The following is a 24,435-nucleotide window of genomic DNA, read 5'->3' on the forward strand; positions in this document are numbered from 1 at the left end:
TCAAGTCCAATTGTTAACCTAGCACTGCCAAGTTCACCACTAAAACATGTTCCTAAGCACCACATCTACATGTCCTTTACATACCTCCAGGGATGGTGACTCAACCACCTCCCTGGGCAGCCCGTGCCAATGTTTGACAACTCTTTTGGTGAAAACGTTTTTCCTGATATTTAATCTAAACCTCCCCTGGGACAACTTGAGGCTGTTTCCTCTCATCCTATCACTTGTTGCCTGGGAGAAGAGACCGACACCCACCTCACTACAACCTCCTTTTAGGTAGTTGTAGAGAGCGATAAGGTCTCCCCTGAGCCTCCTTTTCTCCAGGCTAAACCACCCCAGTTCCCTCAGCCACTCCTCATAAGACTTGTCCTCCAGACCCTTCACCAGCTTCGTTGCTCTTCTTTGGACTCACTCCAGCACCTCAATGTCTTTCTTGTAGCGAGGAGCCCAAAACTGAACACAGTATTCGAGGTATGGCCTCACATCAATCAATCATTCTGGTGGATCTCTGGGGCAGGGGTTTGACCCACATGCTGAGATAGAAATAACTTTTGAGTGAAGTTTTCTGGAAATATCTGTAAGATACTGATTTTTAATGAATGGGTTTTAAACCATGCCATCTCTAACAAGATATTATTTTGCCTGTAAAATATTTAAGATGGAGAATTTAATTTAGTAACAATGGCATTGAAGTGTTTCATGAGGCAATAATTCAGTCAAATTTGTTGGCCTAGCAACCAGGGACAGAAATTATTGCTGAGAAAGCATGCTGGGGTATTCCCCACATTCTTGCTACACTGTAAATCATAAATTCCCTTCCTTTTGCTGTAAGGATAGTGCATTTATTTAGATTAAAGTTTGTAGATATAAGATAGTGGAGTAAAGAAAATAATGCTTTGTTATTATCTGAACAATACCATACTGCTCCAAACAACATAAAGAAACCAGTACAAATAAAAAACAATTTATTTAACGTCCAAAAGGTTAAAATGTCACTTAAGCTATAATGATATTAAAGTTATAAAGATGATCCTTAAAATACTGATAATGCTTATTTTAAACTATCCACTTTGCATAACTGATGAAAACTCAAATGGTCTAATTATTTTAGTAGTCCAATAGCAACTCCAACCTGCTCTTTCTCCACTGCCAGCAAAGATACTGTTCACATTTCCAGTGCACACTGTGCAGAAGACAACAGTTCTGGAGCAAGTGTGCACTGTTTGATTAACTGTTTGTAACAAAAAAAGGTGGGGGGGTGAAAAAGCATGAAGGTAAAAAAAAAAGGGGGGGGGGGTGGAATGACTACAAATTCTGGGCATTTTAAACAAATTCTAATGGTCCTTACTCTGATGAACTCCACAGAGACTGAAGTGAGACCACCCAATCTTAAAAATCATCATGAAGAAACAACAGAAATCTATGACTGCCAGAACAGTTCTCTTTATGAACACTGTGCTTTTCCTGTGGGTTCAGCTACTGCAAGCTAAATGCATTATGATCAATCATCTGCTTTTAAGTGCTTGGGGTTCTAGACATTACAGTGTCAGTTACAAAGCACATTAATGAATTGCAGGTATACTCTTTGGTCTCCTGCTGGTGCATGCTAATCCATTCTATTTAGTATTGCAACCAAGGAGGACATTTTAATCATCATAATGTGACTGCCAGTGCTCATCTGATCATACTCTTCACAGATGAGGAAAATACTAAAGTCTTCAAGATTACTGCTTTTCCACTTCAGATTGGACAAAAGAATAGCCTCTCTGTTAAAGTTTAGTTTCACAGAACGATGCTCATACAATTTAGCTCTTTATTATACAAGCAATGTACCAAAAAAAAATAAAAAACCTTTTGCGACATTACTTGTCTGAGCTCTGCCACACCAATTAAAGATTAAATTCATAAACCGCATTTAGTTAATTGAGTTCAAACAGATTTCAAAAATGGCAAGTTGGTAAGAGAAGATGTATGCTAAATAATTAAAAATTTGCAATGGCATATCATGGTATTTTTGACTAATTAGAAAATAGAATTACAGAATCACAGAATCACAGAATGTTAGGGATTGGAAGGGACCTCCAAAGATCATCTAGTCCAATCCCCCTGCCGGAGCAGGATTGCCTAGACCATATCACACAGGAACGCGTCCAGGCGGGTTTTGAATGTCTCCAGAGAAGGAGACTCCACAACCTCTCTGGGCAGCCTGTTCCAGTGTTCGGTCACCCTCACCGTAAACAAGTTTTTTCTCATATTTATGTGGAACCTCCTGTGTTCCAGCTTGCACCCATTGCCCCTTGTCCTGTCAAGGGATGTCACTGAGAAGAGCCTGGCTCCATCCTCATGACACTTGCCCTTTACATATTTATAAACATTAATGAGGTCACCCCTCAGTCTCCTCTTCTCTAAGCTAAAGACACCCAGCTCCCTCAGCCTCTCCTCATAAGGCAGATGTTCCACTCCCTTAATCATCTTCGTGGCTCTGCGCTGGACTCTCTCTAGCAGTTCCCTGTCCTTCTTGAACTGAGGGGCCCAGAACTGGACACAATACTCCAGATGCGGCCTCACCAGGGCAGAGTAGAGGGGGAGGAGAACCTCTCTCGACCTGCTAACCACACCCCTTCTAATACACCCCAGGATGCTGTCCTGGTTTGGCCCAAATCAGGCCAATTAGTCTTAGAGAAACCAAGGTCACTGCTAAATTCCTCACTGCTTATGAGTGAAGAGCTGAAGGGGGCTCGCACCTGCAGGGAGGAGCAGACAGGGCAGGTGACCCAAGATTGACCAACGAGGTATTCCATCCCATACATGTCATTCTCACTTTCCTATTTATCACTAACCCACTGCCTCCTGGAGGTGGGGCCCAGGAGGGAGGGGCCCTCCTGTCTCCCACTGATTGGTACCAGCTTTGCCAAATCTCCAGTTAAAAGCCTGCAGGTGTGATGGCAGGGGAGCTACTGCATTTTCCCCTCTGCCCGTGCTGGGGAGAGCTACTGCATTTTGCCCTCTGCCTGTGCTGGGGGGAGGTACTGCATTTTCCCCTCTGCCTGTGCTGGGGGGAGCAACTCTGCCTGAGGAGGATTTCCAAGCTCTTGATCTTGGTTTTGTACATATTTGTATATATTTGGTTATTTCTATTATTATTGTTATTATATTCTTTTTCATTATTATAGTTTATTAAAACTGTTTTAACTTTCCAACCCATAAGTCTCTCTCCCTTTTCCCTTTCCCTTTCCCTTAGCGGGGGGGGAGAGGGTTAAGAGAGCATCTGCCACCTGGTTAATAGCTGGCCCAGCTTTAAACCGTGACAGATGCCATTGGCCTTTTGATCCAACATATTATTTTACCACGGGATTTGAAGCCAAGCTAGTAGTTCTTAAATGCAAGTAACATGCATAGTGATGGATAATGCTCTTAGAGGAAAACAGATTTCCCCAGTACTGCATTAATAGTGTGTCCTGGTTTGGCCTAAACCAGGCCGATTTTCCTTTCAGTGATTTTTACTTTCAGCTAAGTCTCCTCTAAGTAACTGCACTTTCTGAAACTAACTGCATGTTTGCAGACAGTGTCTGCTTCCAGGACTGATAACGCTCGAAGTTTGTAGTTATCACTGAGGCACTGGTAGGGATGTTGTGCAGTAAGGCTCTTGCTGTACTTATTCTTAGAGAAACCAAGGTCACTGCTGAATTCCTCACTGCTTACAAGTGAAGAGCCGAAGGGGGGTCGCAGCTGCAGCGGGGAGCAGACAGGGCAGGTGACCCAAAATTGACCAACGAGGGTATTCCATCCCACACACGTCATTCTCGGTATAAAGGGGGGGGGATCACGAGGGTCTCGCTCTCTTTCTGCTATGGCCGGTGTCCAGGGAGGACTCCGTCTGTTTTCCTGCTGCCCCCGATCCCGATCCGTGCGTTCCTGAATCCAGCTCTCGACCGTCGCTAGGCCCAGCCTGGGCCTTCCCGGAGCCTGCCCTGCAGTGCCGGTGGTGACGTGGCTGACTTCAGGGGAGCTCAATCTTGGTTTTGTATATATATTTGTATATATTTGATTATTTCTACTATTATTATTATACTCTTTTTCATTATTATAGTTTATTAAAACTGTTTTAACTTTCCAACCCGGAAGTCTCTCTCCCTTTTCCCTTTCCCTTTCCCTTTGGGGGGAGGGGGGGGATAACAGAGGGCATCTGCCATAGGTTTAATAGCTGGCCCAGCTTTAAAACCGTGACATAGTGTTATAACCTTATGACAAGTAGATCTAAACCGTCTTCAATTGCTTACACATGTGCTGTGCCACTCTAAAAAATCTTTTTTTTTTTTCATAATATTCAAACAAATCCTACTTTTCTTCACTGTTAATTTTTACATGATCAGGTTAGCTGGCCCTATACATTTTAGTCGTCCAGAAAGCCTGAGTGAGCATTACTGAGAAGATAACTTTGTAATTTTCCTTCCTCCTTCCCTACCCTCCACCCCAAATCAAATTAATCACAAAGCTTTTGATCATTGCAGAAGCATTAGGCTTTCTCCCGTGTTTCATGATTGCTTTAGGTATACTTACATCTCAGTGAGATTTTAATAGCATAAAAACAAATGAATAAGAAAAATATCCTCATAGAGCCAAAGTTTAACTGCACATAGAATAGCTTAACATTTAACTTTTTAATTTTTCTTTGATAGAATTCCTGTTTATGTCCTTCTCCATGTACTTTAATAATATTTTCAACAACCTAGAACAACATCCCACAAAATTATTTTTGAATGTAAAAGTAGATCTTCCCTGTAAATGTTGTCACTGACAGTTTTTTCTTGTCCGATTCAACCACCTTACTTTAATAGCATAACACTTTAAATCCATTTTTAAATCTTTTTTGGAGTAGGGGTGCGATTAGTTTAAAACTGAAGAAGTAATGGTCAGAACAACATCAAACCTTTCCCCCCCAACATAATTTCCTGTAATCATTCATTTTGTATTGCACAACAAGCAAAAAAGGAATTTTTTAAGCTTTATTACAGAATTCAAGTTATTTCCTGTTTAATTTTTTCTGATGTTATGCACAGAAATTGATCTTCGCCATGGTTTTGAGTGTGGAAGATTGGAATGAATTCCTTGCCAAGGAACTGTTGAAAAATTAGGACTATGACCTTAATCTATCATCCCACCTACAGCTTGATGCAAACAACTGTATTTAAAAGAGGCTGGATCATTTGCTTCCACTTCAAATCACCAGTGTATCAGTATATTTGATCTTAAACCCACAACTTTTTCTGTCACCTCCACCTATATAAGGCATTCCGGGCCAGGCTCATTCGTGTTTGTAAACATGTTTGATCATAGTCCGCACTAGCGATCAAGTAGAGAACTCTTTCTTTAGAGAGCTTCCCAGTTATTATTACAAATAACAGCTTATCACCACAAAATCTCCACAAGGACGTGTGTTCTTGGGGTGAGGGCAACAAGGATGGGGGACAGGGGGAACACAGAGACACAGACAACAGTTTCTTGCTTTCTCATTCTCAGTAATTCCACCTTCCACTGCCGCACCCCAGTGCATATCAGGCACTTCTCTCTCCTCTTACTTACCATCTATCTAATATCTGAAAGGTCTTCCCCTTCCTCCTCCCACTTTCTTTTGTTGCCTTTAATCCCCTACCTCTTTCCCTAGCTTCCTTTCCAAAACTGTCAGTTGCTTTGCTCAGGGTTCCTTATTAGATCTCAAAATCTTTAAGCAACTATTTTGCTTTCTACTCAACTTACATTCAGCTCCTACCTCCAACTCTTCTTCCATATTTCTGTTGCCATCACCTTGGACTCATTTCATATTCACAAATATTATCCAATGATACAACGAAGAATCTAAACACATTAAAAAGGCTTTCTCATGCTGCTTTAGCATGACAAACAACCATTACTATTTATCTTCAGGACTTCATTTAACTACACTTGGGGGTTGGACTAGATGATCTCCAGAGGTCCCTTCCAACACTTAACCATTCTGTGTATGATTCTGTGTGATTCTCTGTTCACCTTCCATTGCTAGACAATTCCTACTGTATTTAATAGATCGTTTACCTAATTTTTTTAAGCATTTTGCTTTCTCATCCATCATGTTCGTGATTATTAATCAGGATTACATTTCTCTCTAGGGAAAAACAGAACATTTCCTAATGAACAATCCCCTTGCAGAGGATCATTATAAATTCCCATCACTATAGACCAAAAAGTCACAGACTTCTCAGTCTGCCCCTGAATCCCAACCACATCATCTCTGGCACTGTATTTCACAGAATCATAGAATGGTTTGGTTTGGAAGGGACCTTTAAAGATCACCTAGTCCAACCCCTCTGCATGGACAGGGACATCTTTCACTGATCATGTTGCTCAAAGCACTCCCCTTTAAGCCTGTGTTTCTTAACAGAGATAAGAACACATCTGTTCTTACGCACACAGAGATACATGCACACATCCCTTCCACTTCCCTCCACTGACATTCACATCGCTTCCTCTCTTTCAGAATGCCAGTCTCAAGCATCATCTTTGACTTGTCCTTCCATCTATCCCCTTATTGGTTTTCTACATTATCATACCCTTTGCCATCTTCTATCTGTTTAATATAGTATCCTGTAATACATCTTTTGATGCTGTCCAGTTTTGCTTTAAATGCACCATTAGCAATAGAGAGGAAATGAAAATTACTAGGTGCTCTCTTATTGGTTCACTCAACATGAATAAACATCTCCATCTGCCACACAGCAAATCATTTCAATTTTCGACAAAACAAAAAAACCCTCTGAAATCAGTAAGAGCATCGAGCCAAAAGAAACAAGAGGTTTTCGATAAGAAATGGATACTACTGCTTGTACGTAACGGAGAGAATACTCATCACTGTTCAAGCTTTAACTTAGAGCCATGCATGGAGGAAAAAAGTCACAAATGATTACGGCACACAGCCATACATACCGTTTCCCAGTCTTTATATTTGGTGAAGCTTCCTCAAATATCCCAGGTAAATACATCTATTTCAGAACCACCCAAAGCAGTAACAAAGAGGATCCTGAATTCTCCTTATCAAAGCCAAATTCTAGTGCAAATACTGTGACACCTAGGCCCTCCCTGACTTTAGATACCAGTGGATCCTAAATACACGCTAACAAAGGGGGTATATTCTAGCCGACCAGGCAAGAATCTGTCAGAGCTCTTCTGATGGTCACAGAGGGGAGGTTATCACTGGCACCACCACAGCAGACTGACATTTTAAGCCAATGCTTGAGCTGCCATGAAGGATCAGATGATATGTTTTTATTTAAGCATGAATGATTTTGAAATAGAAATGGGAATTTCAGCAAGTTGCAGGTTGAACAAATTGATTCTGTATGATCTATTTTTCACTTTTGCTCCAAAGAGGAAGTTTAAGAAATTTACACTACATGGAGAGTCAAAGAAATTGATGGGTTCATACTAGCACTATATCACTGCCAGAAGCTCAAGCTAAACCAATCACTTTTTAACTAGAAATAGGCCTGAGACATGATGTTCTGATCTCAATCTGAACTTCACAAAGTTCATGGTGGTTATGTTAGGATTTGGCATTTGGCTTAGGATCTGCTCCACTTTTAACAATGAAGAAAAATCTTTTAGAATAACAGTGGACTCTCCTCTATCAAGCTTAATAGAAATCAATGAATCAGCTTGATCCGATCTCATTTCAACATTGTAAGAAGTCTAAATAGGTGTCTTTTAGCACTGCAGTTATAATAAACCCCTCTAAGTCTCTCTGGGAGTCATTCTAGTATGGATATGAATTCCAATATGAAACGGATTTGAGGACATCCCTGGACATATTCCCTGGTAATTACTGGCTAAAGCACAAACCTGAGACGAGGAAAGATTTTTAGAACAACAGAGCCCTCTAATGGATTAATGCTGTATTACTGGGTTTTTCTTCAGTGCTGCAGTAAAGATAATTTTGTTTTCAACTTGAAAATAAAACACAAGAGGTACCAAGAGAAGAATTACAGACTATGAAAGCTCAAAGACAGAAGCTATTTATTCTGATTCACAAATAGCCAGAAATCGCATAAAAGAAAGAGACATTTTTCAAATGGAGGATCTAAAAAGAAATCTCTCAGGGCCATTTTATATTTTTGGTTTTAAGTAAATAAGCTTTGGGAAGAAGCTGGGTTTGCACCATTGTTTGTAATATTCATACATGCAGAAGGAGCTGACAGGCTGGCAGCATGTCTAACCTTCATTCTGTTTCAGGGCTTGATTTTGGTTTGCCTTCTGCTGCACTGCAGTTAGTGATCTCTGCAGAGCATCCATGTAGTAGAAGGGAATAAACATCTAGTAGAAAGGCTGTATAAGAGTGTTCTTTCATGATCAGCTAAAGCAAATCTGGAATCAACAATGTTGAAAGGGCAGAGCGGATACAATTTACCTTACAACTGCACAAGCAAAAGAAGCAACACACATGTGCACACAGAAAATAATAATTAAAAGAAATCCGTTAGAAAGGAAATTGATTTGGGGGTGGAGGGGGGAAGCAGTCTTAGATTATCTTAGACAGTCATAATCTGCACCCTGAAAACATATAACAGAGCAATCAAGAACCTTTCAACAGTCACTGACTCTGGAACAGTTTTGTATCAAGATAAGCAGTCAGAAAAACTGACTCAGCATAGCGGGCAGAGCTGGGAGTGCCCAAGTGAAAGGTCCTGCATGTGGGTCGGGACAATCCCAAGCACAAATACAGGCTGGGTGGAGAATGGATTGAGAGCAGCCCTGAGGAGAAGGACTTGGGGTGATGGTTGATGAGAAGCTCAACATGAGCCAACAGTCTGCGCTTGCAGCCCAGGCGGCCAACCATATCCTGGGCTGCATCAAAAGAAGCATGGCCAGCAGATTGAGGGAGGTGATTCTCCCCCTCTACTCTGCTCTCATGAGACCCCACCTGGAGTACTGTGCCCAGCTCTGAGGCCCCCAACATAAGAAAGACATGGAGCTGTTGGAGTGAGTCCAGAGGAGGGCCACGAAGATGATCAGAGGGCTGGAACTGGAACACCCCTTCTATGAAGACAGGCTGAAAGAGTTGGGGCTGTTCAGCCTGGAGAAGAGAAGGCTCCAGGAAGCCCTTCTAGCAGCCTTCCAGTACCTGAAGAGGGCCTACAGGAAAGCTGGAGAGGGACTTGTTACAAGGGCATGTAGTGACAGGACAAGGGGGAATGGTTTTAAACTGAAAGAGGGTGGATTTAGATTAGATATTAGGAAGAAATTCTTTACTGTGAGGGTAGTGAAACACTGGAACAGGCTGCCCAGAGAAGCTGTGGATGCCCCCCGTCCCTGGCAGTATTTAAGGCCAGGTTGGATGAGGCTTTGAGCAACCTGGTCTAGTGGAAAAGTGTCCCTGCCTGTGGCAGGGGGGTTGGAACTAGATGATCTTTAAGGTCCCTTCCAATCCAAATCATTCTATGATTCTATGATATCAACAGAGAAAGATCAAAGGACTACCTGAGACAAGACAGATGCTCCCAACGGTTATATGCAGGTAGGGTCAGAAAGAAGGAGGAAAGCAAAAATTGGATGCCTGGTATGGACTCTCCAGAGAGACATAGTTAGTTTCAAATGACCTATCACTCTAGAAGATAAATTCCTCCACAAGTCTGTATACCTCAAAGTGCCACATTTGTCCCTTAATCAAGAAGCTCAGAATATCCATAAGAGAGCACTCAAAACTATTCAGGGCATAAGATGAATACAGTATTGATTCTGAAGGTAAAAGTGGCTCATTACAATGAACGTCTGCAAAGCTCTCTTTATTGATGAGAATGCATTCTAGGGATTCTCGCTGATGCCCGTCCACAAATTTGAGAACAAATGAGAACAAGGCAAGCAAGTAACAACACCTCCCCCAAACACCCTCCCATGTTCCAGCTGCTTGTAGGTCATCAATTTCCTCATACAGAAATAATACCTTCCATTTAATGTCCTGCAATAGATTTTTCTTTCATTAGTTCACAGTCATTCATTGAACCCAATTATCCCCATTTATTCCCTATCTACAGCATCCTAAAGAGTACCACAGCTAAGTACTTCGTATCATAATATATTCATGCCCAAAACAAAACAAAAAGCCCTAGATTTTGGGAGCTGAAATTATAGGCCTACTTCATGGTTTTTAGTACTGGATTTGTTTAAAATATTACAGTGCACAAGAGAAACTGGCCAATCTAAGTTCTTAAAAACACAAAGAACATCAGTTTTGAACATTTAGCTGAAGTATCACTTAAATATCACAATCTATTTCTGTACAGCACACTTTCCAGAGCACTGTATTACAAGACAGTAAAACCAGTGCACAAAATAAGCCTTCTGATTTAGTAGAGTGCTTATGGCACACATTTTAAGAGTGAATTAATCCCAGCCCTGCCACTAACCTGTTGTGACAGTCAGGGCTTTTCACTTCACCTCACTATATATTCGTTTTTTTCCATTGTACAATAGACATAATGATACTTTGCCTGCTTTTTGAAGCCTTCTGAGAATTGCAGCAATAAAGTACTACATAAAAAGAGATATGCATTTATATTGAAATGCACCTATTCACAAAGAGCCATCAATTTCCAACTCACTAGTTAAATCATTTTTATAAGCATTCATTCACAAAAAGCATATGAAAAATTTACCTGCTCATTTTTGCAGATCCACACAGTATTCCCCTGAAGTAGAATAAAGATTTTGGCTTTGTATCCTTTCAACTCAAGATATCCACTTTTCTCAGGGGCGACAGAAGTTCGAGACTGAGAGTTATTATCAGTCTGCGATTTCAAGGCATTGAGCATCGTATTAACCCAGTCATTCCTTTCTTCTAAATAAGAAAAAAAAAATATACAAAGACATATGGTTAGGCAGCACCTCCATTCTTTACACGTTAGTTTTCCTGTTCTTCCTACTACGCTATGCTGGTTGATGACATAGCTATACCACATCAGAGAAAACATCCACGTTGAAGAGGAAGCGTAAACAAAAATGACATGAGAGTCCGTACCAGTGGAGTTGTTAGCAAAGACTCCCAACAATTCAATTAACTCCCAACAATCAACACACAAATTGAAAGTTATACAAAATGATGATCAGGATTCTTAAAGTCATGACTATTAGTTCTAAAATGCTTAATTCCAGATAGCTTAAAGACTGAGGTGCTAGACAGGTGGCATGTTTGCTTTCTGGAAGCCAGACCAATGTGAAAGAACTACTGAAGTTATGTAAGCAAAAACCAGGGAGCCTAAATAACATCCGTCACTAAAGAGGCAAGCCATCGCCAATGCTATTCTATGTTTGGCCATGCTTTTAAAGCAAAAACACTTGGCAATTTACAATCTGCTCCATTAAGGTGCAGTGGTTAAGCTTGATACTGCCAAGGGTACTGAGTAATCAAGAAAATGCATGTTTTAATATCTTTGCATGCATTATTAATTTAACATCTTACAAATACATGAACACAAGCAGGTGAAGTAATGAAGTTCCACTCAGTCTCATTCACTATGTTCAGATATTTCACCAGACTAAATCGATACACTTTAACACTGAATACTCTGAATGAATTAGACTTGCCCCATGCAATTGGAACATCATGAATATTTCAACTCTTTGCTCTGAAAGATTCAGGTTGTAAAATATATTGGTGGCAGGAGGCAGGGAGGGAAGGAAAGTTCTATCCACAATATGTATAAAGTTGACACAACCAGTGCTGAATACTGCAAAGAGCACCATTAAAACAGTAACATGCTTACTTCATAAATGTCGCGTGCAACAAGACGGAACAAATACACAAAGTGTCAGAAAATAGTTTGAAGAAGAGGAAGATAGCAGCCCAACAGACTAGCACAGGGAAGGTGATCCAAGCACTCCTCTTAAAAGTTTTGTTTTAATACACGCTCTTCTAAAGTACTTTGAAAAGATCACTGGAATATTTCAGTATAGTTGAGGGCAAATTACTCTAAAAGTTTTTTTTTTTAATGGTATTTCCCTCCAATGAAACAAAATCTTGCCGCATCTGAGCAGATTATGCTCTAATTCACTGCTGTCACCTAACTACTTAATTTTTTGCCCTCAAATGCCCCTAAACTTTCCGAAGCATCATATAGAGTTTTTCCCCTCTAGATATTTAAATAAATCCAAAACCAGTGTATTTTTGATATACCAAAAAATAATAAATCAGAGCCCTGAAAGCAAATGAAACAAGCACTATAATCCACTGACTGCAGACCAATATTAGTACCAAGGGACACAGGTCAATGAAGACAAAGATAGCATTCTTTATTTTGATATTCCAGCAGAAAGAAAGGAAAGTTAATAAATAAGGTCCACAGGATGAAATATGTATAAAAGTCTCCATTTCAAAATCTTTGAAAAGTAGTTAAGTATCCTTCAAATAGCCCAAGAACAATTCCCAGCAACCTTACAGTACCTGAAGGGGGCCTACAGGACAGCTGGAGAGGGACTTTCTACAAGGACATGGAGTGATAGGAGGAGGGGGAACAGTTTTAAACTGAAAGAGGGTAGATTTAGGTTAGATATTAGGAAGAAATTCTTTCCTGTGAGGGTGGTGAGACACTGGAACAGGTTGCTCAGAGGTGCTGTGAATGCCCCCTCCCTGGAAGTGTTCAAGGCCAGGTTGGATGGGGCTTTGAGCAACCTGGTCTAGTAGAAAGGTGTCCCTGCCCGTGGCAGGGGGGTTGGAACTAGATGATCTTTAAGGTCCCTTCCAACTCAAACCATTCTATGATTCACAGAGGGAATAGCATCAAGTATCAGTTTGTGCACATAACAGAACGCAGAGTTATTTACATAATTTACTATGAATACATCATCCAGCTCCGGATACAGTAAGGACCAAATTACCTGTGCAACATATATTTCTAACCTTAAGTGAACAGCTTTACAGACAGGCCACTATGTCCAAGATGGTTATATACTAAATGAAAACTCAATTTCATATATAACAAGTAGTTGCTCTGAATATATTTTATAAGTCAGTATAAGTTGTTAACATTTTTATAGTATTCAAAGGCAACGGTCCATAAAGCAAATTACAGCCCTACCAAACGTATTGCACCAAGATGGTTATGTTCCAATTTATAAAAATATTTTAAAAATAAACTGAAAGAGAAAGGCAAAAATAAAAATAGACATACTTTTAAACTCAGCTAAGACCATAAAAACGCCTGAAATGATTTGAGCCAAACCTGATAACAAGGATTTGTTCACTGATGCTGCACTCCTGTTACAGCCTGCAGCGAATGTTTACAACCAAGCTATTACCCATAAAAATGGGATTTGATAATGGAAATGCTGAGAGACCCTCAGTTACAATGGGTCTGGTGTGTACTGCTATAACTACATATTGCACATCTTTAAGTATTCCATTTTATTTGATTGTTTCCATAAATAAATCATACGTGCACTGATATTGATTCCACGTAGTACAGCTGTAGGTTGATAAAACATTAAGTTAGAAGGGATACTAACTTCCTTACTACAATTTACATTTGTATTCTCTATCAATACATGGCTGGCAATACTGTATAAGGCAGTAAAGAAAGACACACAGAAAAACACAGATTTCCTTTGATCACAGCATCACATTCAAGCCATCAACTTCATTGTTGCTCTCTGTCAATTTTATATCAAGTGGTGACTCGGAGCAGATGGCTGAGAGCACACAGGCTGTAAGAGCTCCTAGAGAGACCTGAGGAACATCCAGAAAAATTCATCTTTGCGAAGGATGGGGGAGGACGCAGAAGAGTTGGAAAATAGTATTCTCATTTTCACAGAATGTTAGGGATTGGAAGGGACCTCCAAAGATCATCTAGTCCAATCCCCCTGCTGGAGCAGGATTGCCTAGACCATATCACACAGGAACGCGTCCAGGCGGGTTTTGAATGTCTCCAGAGAAGGAGACTCCACAACCTCTCTGGGCAGCCTGTTCCAGTGTTCGGTCACCCTCACCGTAAACAAGTTTTTCCTCATATTTATGCGGAACCTCCTATGTTCCAGCTTGCACCCATTGCCCCTTGTCCTGTCAAGGGATGTCACTGAGAAGAGCCTGGCTCCATCCTCATGACACTTGCCCTTTACATATTTATAAACATTAATGAGGTCACCAAAGTTTTGATACTTTTGAAAGCCATTCCCCAACAATTTCAGTTGTTCTTACAAAGCTTACAGTTATCTCCAGTTCCACTTTATGAGCCCAAAACAGCTGGACTCCAGAAACATTTCTGGTAATATAACAACTTATATTTCACAAACATAATTTATCAGCAGTGATTACACGGCTTTTTGGCAATCATTAGAATTACACATGTTCTACTTACCTTCTTTATCCACACGGAAGACAAAAGTCCTATGGGATGTGACAACTTCAAATTTATTTTCCCCATGAACTCTTACTGTTGCTATAGCAGACAGCAGTATTATTCCCTTTGAGAACACTTCCTATAATAAAAATGCAACAGAAATAGTTAATAACTCTCATGGAACATTAAATGTCTCTCTCGTAATTTTACTTGCCATGATGTTTAGGAAGTTCACATACACAGGCTGTGCTCCTAAAAGTTCACCACACTATTAATAAAACTGCATTAATAAGTAAACCACTTCACTACCTACACATCATCAACCTCACTGTTCTGGGTCTATGCACACCTACTGCCTTCTAAAATAGAGTAAAATCCCATAGTGAAACAGAACGCACATATTTGAGACACCACTTCATAAATTGTCTCATGACACTAATATTGCAAAATATCACACTCTTAAATTTACAATTTTATGCCAAAGTAAATTACATTGTCTATCTCACAGAACTATAAATTAAAGAAAATATAATTATTATACTTGTAAAATAGAATCAGACAAGGGAAAAAATTGTGCCTTCTCCAGGCATAAAATTCCAACAATTTTTTCTGTTCCTTCCCCACTCCTTCAGTGGCTAGCCAATAAGAAAAGTAAATTCACTGATTTTATCCCTAATTTTAAACTCAAAGGGGGTCATCACTCTCCAAAAAATCCATTGTCCTGTCATTACAAACAAGAATCCTCTAGCTTGGATCAGGTATGTACTTTTACGCTACATGAGGTAGGAGAAGAACGATCCCTCAAAAACATTATTTGGTGTCAGAGCAAATCTTCCCAAAATTTACTAATTTCCAAGTAGGAATCAGGACAACTGAACTGAACACAAAAGCAAGATAGGAAAAGGGAATTGCTACGAGTACTTTCTTCACATGGCTCATCTTTTAACCTAATTAACCTAAGTACTCCATATGGGGTGGGGAAAGGGAAAGCTCAAGTAGACATGCAACACTTCGGAAATACTTCTGCACAATTCCTGGATTCCAGAGTTAACGCTGCTGCTCCTGCCCCCACTATGCTTTGACCAATTGGTTTTCTGACTAAGACGATTCAGATATACTGCCAAGATTTATGATCCACATGCAGTAACAGTCCAAGAGTCAGCTCCCCATAAAGAATTTGTACTGCAATAACTTTCCTTCCAAAGTATAAATTATTATAATAGACTTCATACAAGGTCTTAAGGAACCACTGTGAATGCTAAACATAAAGGATACACAGGATCATTTTTTTGTTTACTGAGTTTAATATACTACCGATTTCCACCAAATTCACACTCTATGTTGTTTTACTTCTACTTTTACTATTATATGTCAGTGAATGCAATTTAGCAAATAAATAAATAGAAATATAGAAATACAGCTGAAGCGAACATGTTACTATCATTACATACAAGAACTACTCTGTCACTCAGAATGATCTTAGTATTGCACACCTATTTTCATTATGGCTATATTTGTTAGAAGAGAGATTTTAACATATTTGTTAATAAGGTTGGATATTATGTTAACTACTGATCCTTCACAATGGTAAAGCAAGCTTATTACATATGCAATTTCTAAAGGTGTTCAGATGTAATTATATTACGGTGTTTGCAGGCATCTACTGGCTGTATTTGGTACTGTAAGAGAACAATTCAGACTGCTAAAAGTCACAGTTATTTTATTTTATTTGCTTAAAAAAAAGTCAGTTTCCTTTTAAGCTAAGCATAGTTTTGGTTTACTATTTAAACAATTATCCTTTTTAAAGCTTTGTTCTCCAAGGCATACCTATTTTCAAATACAGTTTAAATCATAATAATTTTTCAATGTTTTTTTCTGCAGCAGCTTCTCTTTCACATAGAAGAAATAATGCCTACAGTTAAAAAGCTCTTGTTGATCAAGATACAATTTCTCTCTTTGAAATACTCCAGACTAGAAGTTAGGCAAATTATTTAAGAATACAGAAAACAAACACAGACAAGAACCTCACAAATATTTCTTCTGTTACCGAGAGGTGTACTCTAGTTTCAGGGCTGCTAAAAAATTCTCTGACAGAACAATTTTCTAGTGGGAAATAAAAATATTTTTTTATAACAACTGCTTCGATGAAAACTTTTCTTTTCACATACAGCCCAATGAAGTCCTCCTTGACAGTTGTGTTTCAGAGCTCAGCTAAAAGATTCTGGAAAACACCGTTTTGCACTGCTTTGGCTTTCCTTCCACAACAGATTAAATATGACCTATTTCAAGAATGACAACGATTCACCTGTTTTGCAGTGAATTTTGTTCTTTGTTATGCTCACATGCAACATAACACAACAAAATATTGAAGTTCTCCATAGGAGAAGGCAAGGCTCTTTCCTAAATCACTAATACATTTGTCAGGGACCCCAAGATGTTTTTAAATAAAAACTTTTTACATAATCAGCAGTCTTTGCCTTACTATAAAGTGCACATGAGAGCACCAGAGTTCTCCTGCCAAAAGCAGAAAGACATTTGAAATAAAAACTCTGCATACTTTGCCTTACTATAAAGTGCACATTAGAGCACCAGAGTTCTCCTGCCAAAAGCAGAAAGACATTTGAAATAAAAACTCTGCATATTGAGTAGCTGAAAAGAATTCTCAGATTCTGCCTTCCCCTCTTCAGTTCGCTCTCACTGCAGTTAACCACATTCTGTTAAGGCAAAACCACATGGGATGTTGCTCTGACCACACCAACTTGCCTAGGACCATGAACGCAGAAGAAACGAGCAGCATCACAGATTCAAACAAGAACTGTTCCTAGTTCAGATGCTGTTTGTAGAAAACTAAGCATGTTTTTCATATATGCAGATATAAAGTAAAGAAGAGATCTCTATCGATAAGAAATTGATGCACAACTAGATCAAAGTTAGAGAAATATTTAGAAAATTAAGGTTTAAATCATTCAGAGAATTGTTTAGACGGGCTACGTGCACATTTTCAGGACTACTACCCTCTCTGTCTCCCCCTCCCCGCCCCCATCCTCCACTTGTTTCACTCTTCATTAGCCACATAGCACACTTCCCCTTCTTGAGAACCTCACTCTTCTCAAGTTCCTAATTTGAATGACAAATAGAGCTGTTTAATATTGGTAGTGTTTCTGGGTAAAATAAACAGTTTCATTCTACTGATTCCACCCTTCTCTGCTTGTAATAATCAGAAAAATATCTGAGAATCAATTGGTTTCCTTTTGAGAACTACTTTTAATTGATATGTGAAACCAAAAGCATAGCAATTCCTTTATAACATGCTTGTCTACGTAGGAACATCCTTGGACAAACACACATTAGAATAGATGGATATTGCCCTTAAGATCTAAAGGGAAAACAACTTATCCATTTAAATATATATATATATATATATATATATATATATATATGGCTAGCCATGTAGCTAGGAGGAGCGACCTGCTGCCTTGCAATGAACTGTGTAACTATCCCTGCCTTTTACCAGAACTGGCTCCTAAGCTGCATGAGGGTCTTGATATAAGCTGTAAATAGCTGCTTATAATGTCAAGACAATGACACACAAGCAACAGCAGGAACATGCTGGTATCCATCTAGAAGGCAACACGAATACTTTGGGCGTGGGAGTAGCAATCCAGCAGAGACCACTGTACCAAAAACTCATGTTTCCCAGTGACACCACTGCTCACCCAACACAATCCCACTGCGCACTGAGAACTACTGGTAGTCAACTATATTTTCCTCTTATCTGCAAGCTAGTCCAAGACTTTCACCAAATCCTCAGTTCCCAGAATTTGCTTCAGGCCTCGTAGTTCTCAGACATACGAAGTTCTTCGTGTATATGACTCATCAAGTTAACAAGTCAGACACTCCGATTTGGTCAAACTGTATACACACACAGACCAACCAGCATCTCTTTCAATCCTAAGAGTGAGGTTTTGTACTGAGATTCCAAGAAAAAAATGAGACAAAGATGCTTCAGATCAAGCCTTTTGCAAGCTCTTTATGGTCTAACCTATCACATAGACCGTTTAAATAGAGGACACAGAGTTGATAGCTTTCTATGCATCGTGTGATACACTAAACATCCCCAGAAGGGAAGATTTCTGGAATCTCCTATGACAGACGAATGTATAACAACTACTATTCTAGAGCAACCGACCTCCAAGTAACTTTTTCAGTGACCTTCAAAAAAAAAAAAAAATACCCAGTGCACATACAAGATTTAAAATTATCTCTTAGAACTTCTTTCCCTAATTATGCTATAGACAGTGTTACGCTAATCCCAACACTGTATTTTTCAAGTCTTTTCAACACTGCTTTTCTGCTCCTCTGAAGCCCTGGGATGAATACCACAAAGGGGTAACATTTTTTGTCACTGCAATCCAAATGTTATTCTACTGTTTCCTTCATCTATAAAATCATGTCTTCTACTGTGAGTGAAGCAAAGTAAGCAAGTAAAAACAGATTGTTTCATGTTCCTAATCAGTAGGCATAAAAATTAATGTAGATAATTTTTTGAGCTTGTTCTTAGTTTCTCTGGCCCCTCAGGAAATAAGCAGTCTTTTCTTACTTCAGTTCTACCCCCCTCATAATCTGATAAAATAGGTCTAAGAGTGTGCATATTATAAAGCATCTATAGGACCCTTATTGATTACCACCACCCAGCATAATGCTCAGGAACTTTTATTTGAAATTGTATTTTGTTCCTAATTTAATACGCATCTTCAACAGAAACTACTTTCCAGCATTTCAGATAACACACATGTATATAACCTCATCTCCACCAAACATGCATACTATAAACTCAAAAGTGATAGATGATTGTAAGTTCTACATTTCTTCCAAGAGAAGAAATTAATCACAGAGCAAAGGAAAAAGAATTTTGTAATGGTCTAACATGTACTAAATAAAAGAAAAAAGAAAGCCATGTTTAAAGGTGGGTCTCAAAAAATAAAAAGAGGGGTTTCTATTGCGAAAAAGTAGTATCAAAAGGTCAAATAAGTCTTTTGTAAACCTCAGTTTCATAGAGGGAATACACATTTTGGTGAAAACCATGGTTTACAAATCTGTTTTCATATCACATATCAGAAGTGAACTACTGTAATCAAAGCAGCTCATGAGTCTGCACGTTTCAGTAAGATTCAATCCTTAAGTACAGAAACAAAGAACAGTCACTGACATCACAGACCCATTCAAACATAACCTAGTCCAATGATACGTAATTATTCCTAGAAGACAAACAGGAAAGAGACATTTTTAATTAAAGAGTAAGCAAGTGTATGGGGTTTTTGTTTGTTTTTTTTTTTTAAAAAAGGTCTTCCATGCCAAATTTAATTTCTCTCAAAATCTCCAGCACGCTGGGTTGCCATGACAAGATGCTTTGCAACCACCATCAAAATAACATTGGATCTCTTAAACATGTTTTTCATGATCCTGTTCTGATGATACCTACCTGAAAAGGCCAGGAATACAAGCCCTTCTAGAAAACAAGAGGATGAACAACACATGAAGATCTCAAGGACACCTTAAAATATTTAATAATGTCTCATCCTAGTACTTTGTAATTTAAAATTAATTTAAGATGAATATTCATTTGTAATTATTTCTGAATTTCTTCATGCTAATGTGTGTATTACACAGATGTATTTTGTCCCAAACGTGACCAAAACATGACACTTACCTTTTCATTATTGTAATAAGAAATGCTGTCTCCATCGAACTTAACCCAGCGCTTCTGAAACATACGTTTGCTGTGAATCAAAAATTAATACACTTAAAATTATAAACATAAGTTAACAATGGCTTTTAAGAATGTCTTAAGCACAAATTATAGAAAGGTCATATCATGTTTAGCTTCCTGTGTTTTGGCCTAAACATTTTGAAAACTAAAATAAATCTTAGCCCTATCATATCTTTTCAAAAGGAGAATGCTGATTTAAAACATAATAAAAATATCTGGAAACAAGAAGTGCAGTATTACTGGACTTCTTTTATAAATCAGTGTCTTCATGTTTTTAAATCAATTCAGTTCCCTTTCTCTCTATTTCCTCCCCATGTGTTCTACATCTCATCTGAAGTGAGAGAGGAAAAAAACTTTCAATAATGTAATTTTGCTCAAAACTAACAAGGATGAGAACTGACTATTTTTATTGGAGGCAAAGGAATATTGTGAGCACAGAGCATACTTTTAGGTGTTACAAGCTCTGTACAATACTTTCCAAAAAGGAAAGCTGAGAACCTAAAATGACCATCTCATTGCCATGTTTATGAGAAGGACATCTCTGTTTACAGACTACAGTATCTTCAGTCATCAACATCTCCTGAACACTCCTTTCCCTAGCCAATGAATCAATACTGGTCACACCAAATCACTCAACAAGTACAACATACAATTTCATTTTCATTCTGTGTTATCAACTGGACATCATTAATGAGAAGCTCATTTGATAAATTCCATTTGCCGTTACTCATGCTCTATAACGACCTCCTAAAAAAATTATTTTTACATGAACCTGAAGTAGTCTGTTATGCTCATTAAAAATGGTGACAGCCTATTAGTCATCATCTATAAAGTTTCAATTCTAAAACTCTATTAAACAAGTTAATTAAGCAAGAACAAGACCTCACTCTAACATCTCTTTTCCCAACATTATTTCCTTTCCTCCTAAATGAGTGCTCTGCTTTAGGATTATTAGACTGTGATAGTTTATCAAAACTTTAATCAAATAGCAGTTCTGGCTTAATTAACTTGTACGATATGGCTACAATAAATCATCATTTTTCATAACTTGGAAAGGTCAATGTAAAAATCTATTTTCCACTAAAATGTCAACAAACTTCAAGATGATGCAAGGAAGAAAAAGTGAACCTAAATACCACATACAATGTGAGTAAACTGAATGGCTTTACAATTTCTAGTGAGTTAACTAAAAAGAGAAGCTGTACTTTAAATGCACGATTTGTAGCAATTTAAGAAAACAGAATACATTCATTCCCGTGAGGAGACACAAAGTGCCAGATGCAAATGGGAGCTCTATAAAAAGAAGGGGGAAGGTGGGGGGAGAACAGAAAAACATTCAGTTGGCAGTGACTGAAATAAAATATGTCAGTTCATTAAGGGATTAAAAAAAAAAAAAAATTTTTATTGGTTTCTTTAAGTCTTTAGATATTTGAGAGATGGTATTGTAAGAAAGAGAAACAAAAAATGTAGCATTCGTTAAACCATGCTTAAGAAAAAGTCCTTGAAATTTAGCCAAAGAATATCACTGGCTCAAGGCTAATGTCCCTGCAACTGTTCTACTCAGTCCTAACCAATACTAATTTTCTGGTTAACTCATCGTTTTTTTTAAATAATATATTCTCACACAGTATTTTATTTAAAGCCTTCACACTTTGTTTGCAACCCTATTCCTTCAAATAGCACAAGATGAGTCAACTAGCATCAAGAGCTATACTTTTTAATCACTATTAGCTAACTGTCAAAAGTGTTATTTAAAAAAAAAAAAAGTCCTGCAAGTGAAATAAAACAAAAGTTAAAGCTAACTGCATCTCTCTGAGAAGTCAACACAGTAACAATTCTGAAAAAAAACGTGGGAAAAAGTCTTTTGACTCTGTGTATAATTATTCTTTGATTCTTTAGCAAGAGTAAACAATGACAACCTATAAATATGAATGAAACTTTTGAAACAATTTAAAAACAAAAAAGTTTGAGCAGATTGAAATTCCATTATGGAATCAGGTTTATTCCTTGTTATTTGGCTTTAACAACATATCACAGTATCAACAGAAATAAAGCCAAAAGAACTCTTAAAAAAGAACAACAAAAAAAAAACCAGAAATTGCTATACAATAGAGGTCACTCCAGCAGGCTCAAACCAGATTATACTCTCAAACAGTTTAATTGAATAACTTTGTCACTAAACTGAAAAAAAAATTAATTGCTGTACTAGTCGATGAGTAGTGATGATTATTATAGCCACAAATAACAAAAGGAAAGGCCAAACAGTTTAATATCACCCTTCAGTGTAGCTAAACACACAGTCCTAAGAACAAAGAATGCAGAACTACTAAGGCTTGAGTAGAAGTATAGTAAAATAGATTTATTACTGCACTAACAACGACAAAAGCTTTAATTTCTAGATGCTAAGTACTAGTGAAGATCAGAAATAGACTTAAAAGGTAAAATTGTGCCACTTTCAATACAAAAAGGAATTCAGAAGAAAGTTATAAGAACAACTGGAGAACTGGAAACTACATTTTAAAATGTATAGTCTATTCAGTTTATTAAGGAAGAGGTTAGAAAAATTTCATCAGAGTTTGCAAGTCCTTATGAAGAGAAGATCTGGTAATAGTGCTCTTTAGTGTAAAACAATCTAAGAAGAGCTGGAATTTAAAGTAGGTTAAAATAAAACAATTAAAACACTTTAAAATATAACAGAAATTAAACATAAGAGAGCGGCAAAGAGTCCTTTCTCTTTCTATTGTGTTCCTCCTCATTATCCGAAATCTTAAAGCAAGACTTGGGCTCAGATTCCTCCCATCAAACTTTACGAACATCGATAACATCGATAAACTAAACTAGGAGACAATTCACCCTAGCTGCATTTCTAAACTCAAAGCTCAACTTACATACACAATTCTGAAACCAATAGGATCTCCAGTCACAGTAATTATTAATTTACACATCCATGGACAAACTGGTAAAGTAGTATTTCAGAATCAGAGTTTGTTTCCACTTTGTGGTCCACAGAAAAATCGGCAAAAATGTACAGATTGGAAATATTGCTACAAATTAATTCTGTATTTTTCTGCCACAGTTCATGAGTGATGATCAATGTTTTTAATAAAAATTTTTTTCCTGAGTGCATCTCCTAAATAAACTTTAGAATAGGTAACATGACTAAAAACTAAGAATTCAGAAGAGCCTATGCTCTTGCAACAACAGTTCCCTTTCCTTTCCCACTACAAACAGTAAGCAGTGACCAAATACAAACTTAACATCTCTCATGCAAACACACATCTTCACAATTATACAGTAATAACTGTAAATACCATACCTTTGAGGGGATAATTTATCCAGCCATCCTGCTTTAACCTTCTTTACCGATGGTCCATAAAAACAAGCATATGGTGTTATTGATTCATTTCCAATCGAAGTTTGATCTCCATCATATTGCCAAAAATGCATTTGTTCACTGACCAAGCGACCTGAATCTCCACTTTGTGTCTTACTACAAGATGCTGACAGTGGTTTGGCTTTATTTTTCTTTTTCTTTAAAGGTAAAGAGCACTGTTCCACAACAGAATATACAGATTCACTCTCAGGTTCTTCTGTTGCTAATGAATCTTTTTCCTGAGACAGGGATTCATTTTTTGCTAATTCCTTTGTCTTCTCTTCCTGATTATTGAAGGACCTAGAAAGGAAAAGTGCATTTTACTCTTAATGTATCGCTACAATGCACAAATACATAAAATTATTAATTAGAACAAATATTGGTAAGACAGATTATAAATATGTTTATAACTTGTTTGATCGTTGTGGTAACCACAGACATGCTAAACACAATGTATCTTATAACTATGACCATAGTGAATCCTACTTTCTCCATTTAACAGTACTGGTAGCAAGGTAACACTTGCTGGTTCCTTTAGAAGCCTGAACAGAAATTTAAAATGAATTCTCCTTCCTCAGAAAACTATCTTCATTCATTTTAATATTTTGGAGGACTTGCAGTATCAGGTCTCTCTTCCCTCTCCCACCTCTAACAGAAGCCAGGTACAGACTGGAGTCTTAAGGAGCACATTAGCTCCCATTTAATTAAACCACCAGCCACTACCTCATGACAGAAGTAGAGAATTGTTTAGTTTTGTGTTTATTTTTTTTTTCTAATGAGGAGGCAGAGTATGAGACTACTCAGACATGGTTAGCTAGGAAACATACAAAAATAAAACTTGTGTCTTCCTTGTTCTGACTTGGGAAGAGAGGGACATCTTCCAAATCCACAAAAGATTCTGAAACCTGGGTTACACAGTCTCAGGACAGCCACAG

The 24,435-nt window shown here is 38.1% G+C and overlaps 1 protein-coding gene across 1 annotated transcript in view; it reads right to left on the reverse strand.

Moving 5' to 3' along the window:
• ARAP2 (ArfGAP with RhoGAP domain, ankyrin repeat and PH domain 2) overlaps positions 1-24,435 on the reverse strand; it is a 136,282-nt gene that overhangs the window by 95,886 nt on the left and 15,961 nt on the right. The window contains 4 exon segments of the mRNA XM_068403695.1: positions 10,683-10,864; positions 14,376-14,496; positions 20,068-20,137; positions 23,444-23,800. Coding sequence (XP_068259796.1) covers positions 10,683-10,864; positions 14,376-14,496; positions 20,068-20,137; positions 23,444-23,800 — 730 coding nt within the window.

The sequence above is a fragment of the Nyctibius grandis genome, chromosome 6 (assembly GCF_013368605.1).
Source record: "Nyctibius grandis isolate bNycGra1 chromosome 6, bNycGra1.pri, whole genome shotgun sequence".
Taxonomy (NCBI): Eukaryota; Metazoa; Chordata; class Aves; order Nyctibiiformes; family Nyctibiidae; genus Nyctibius; species Nyctibius grandis.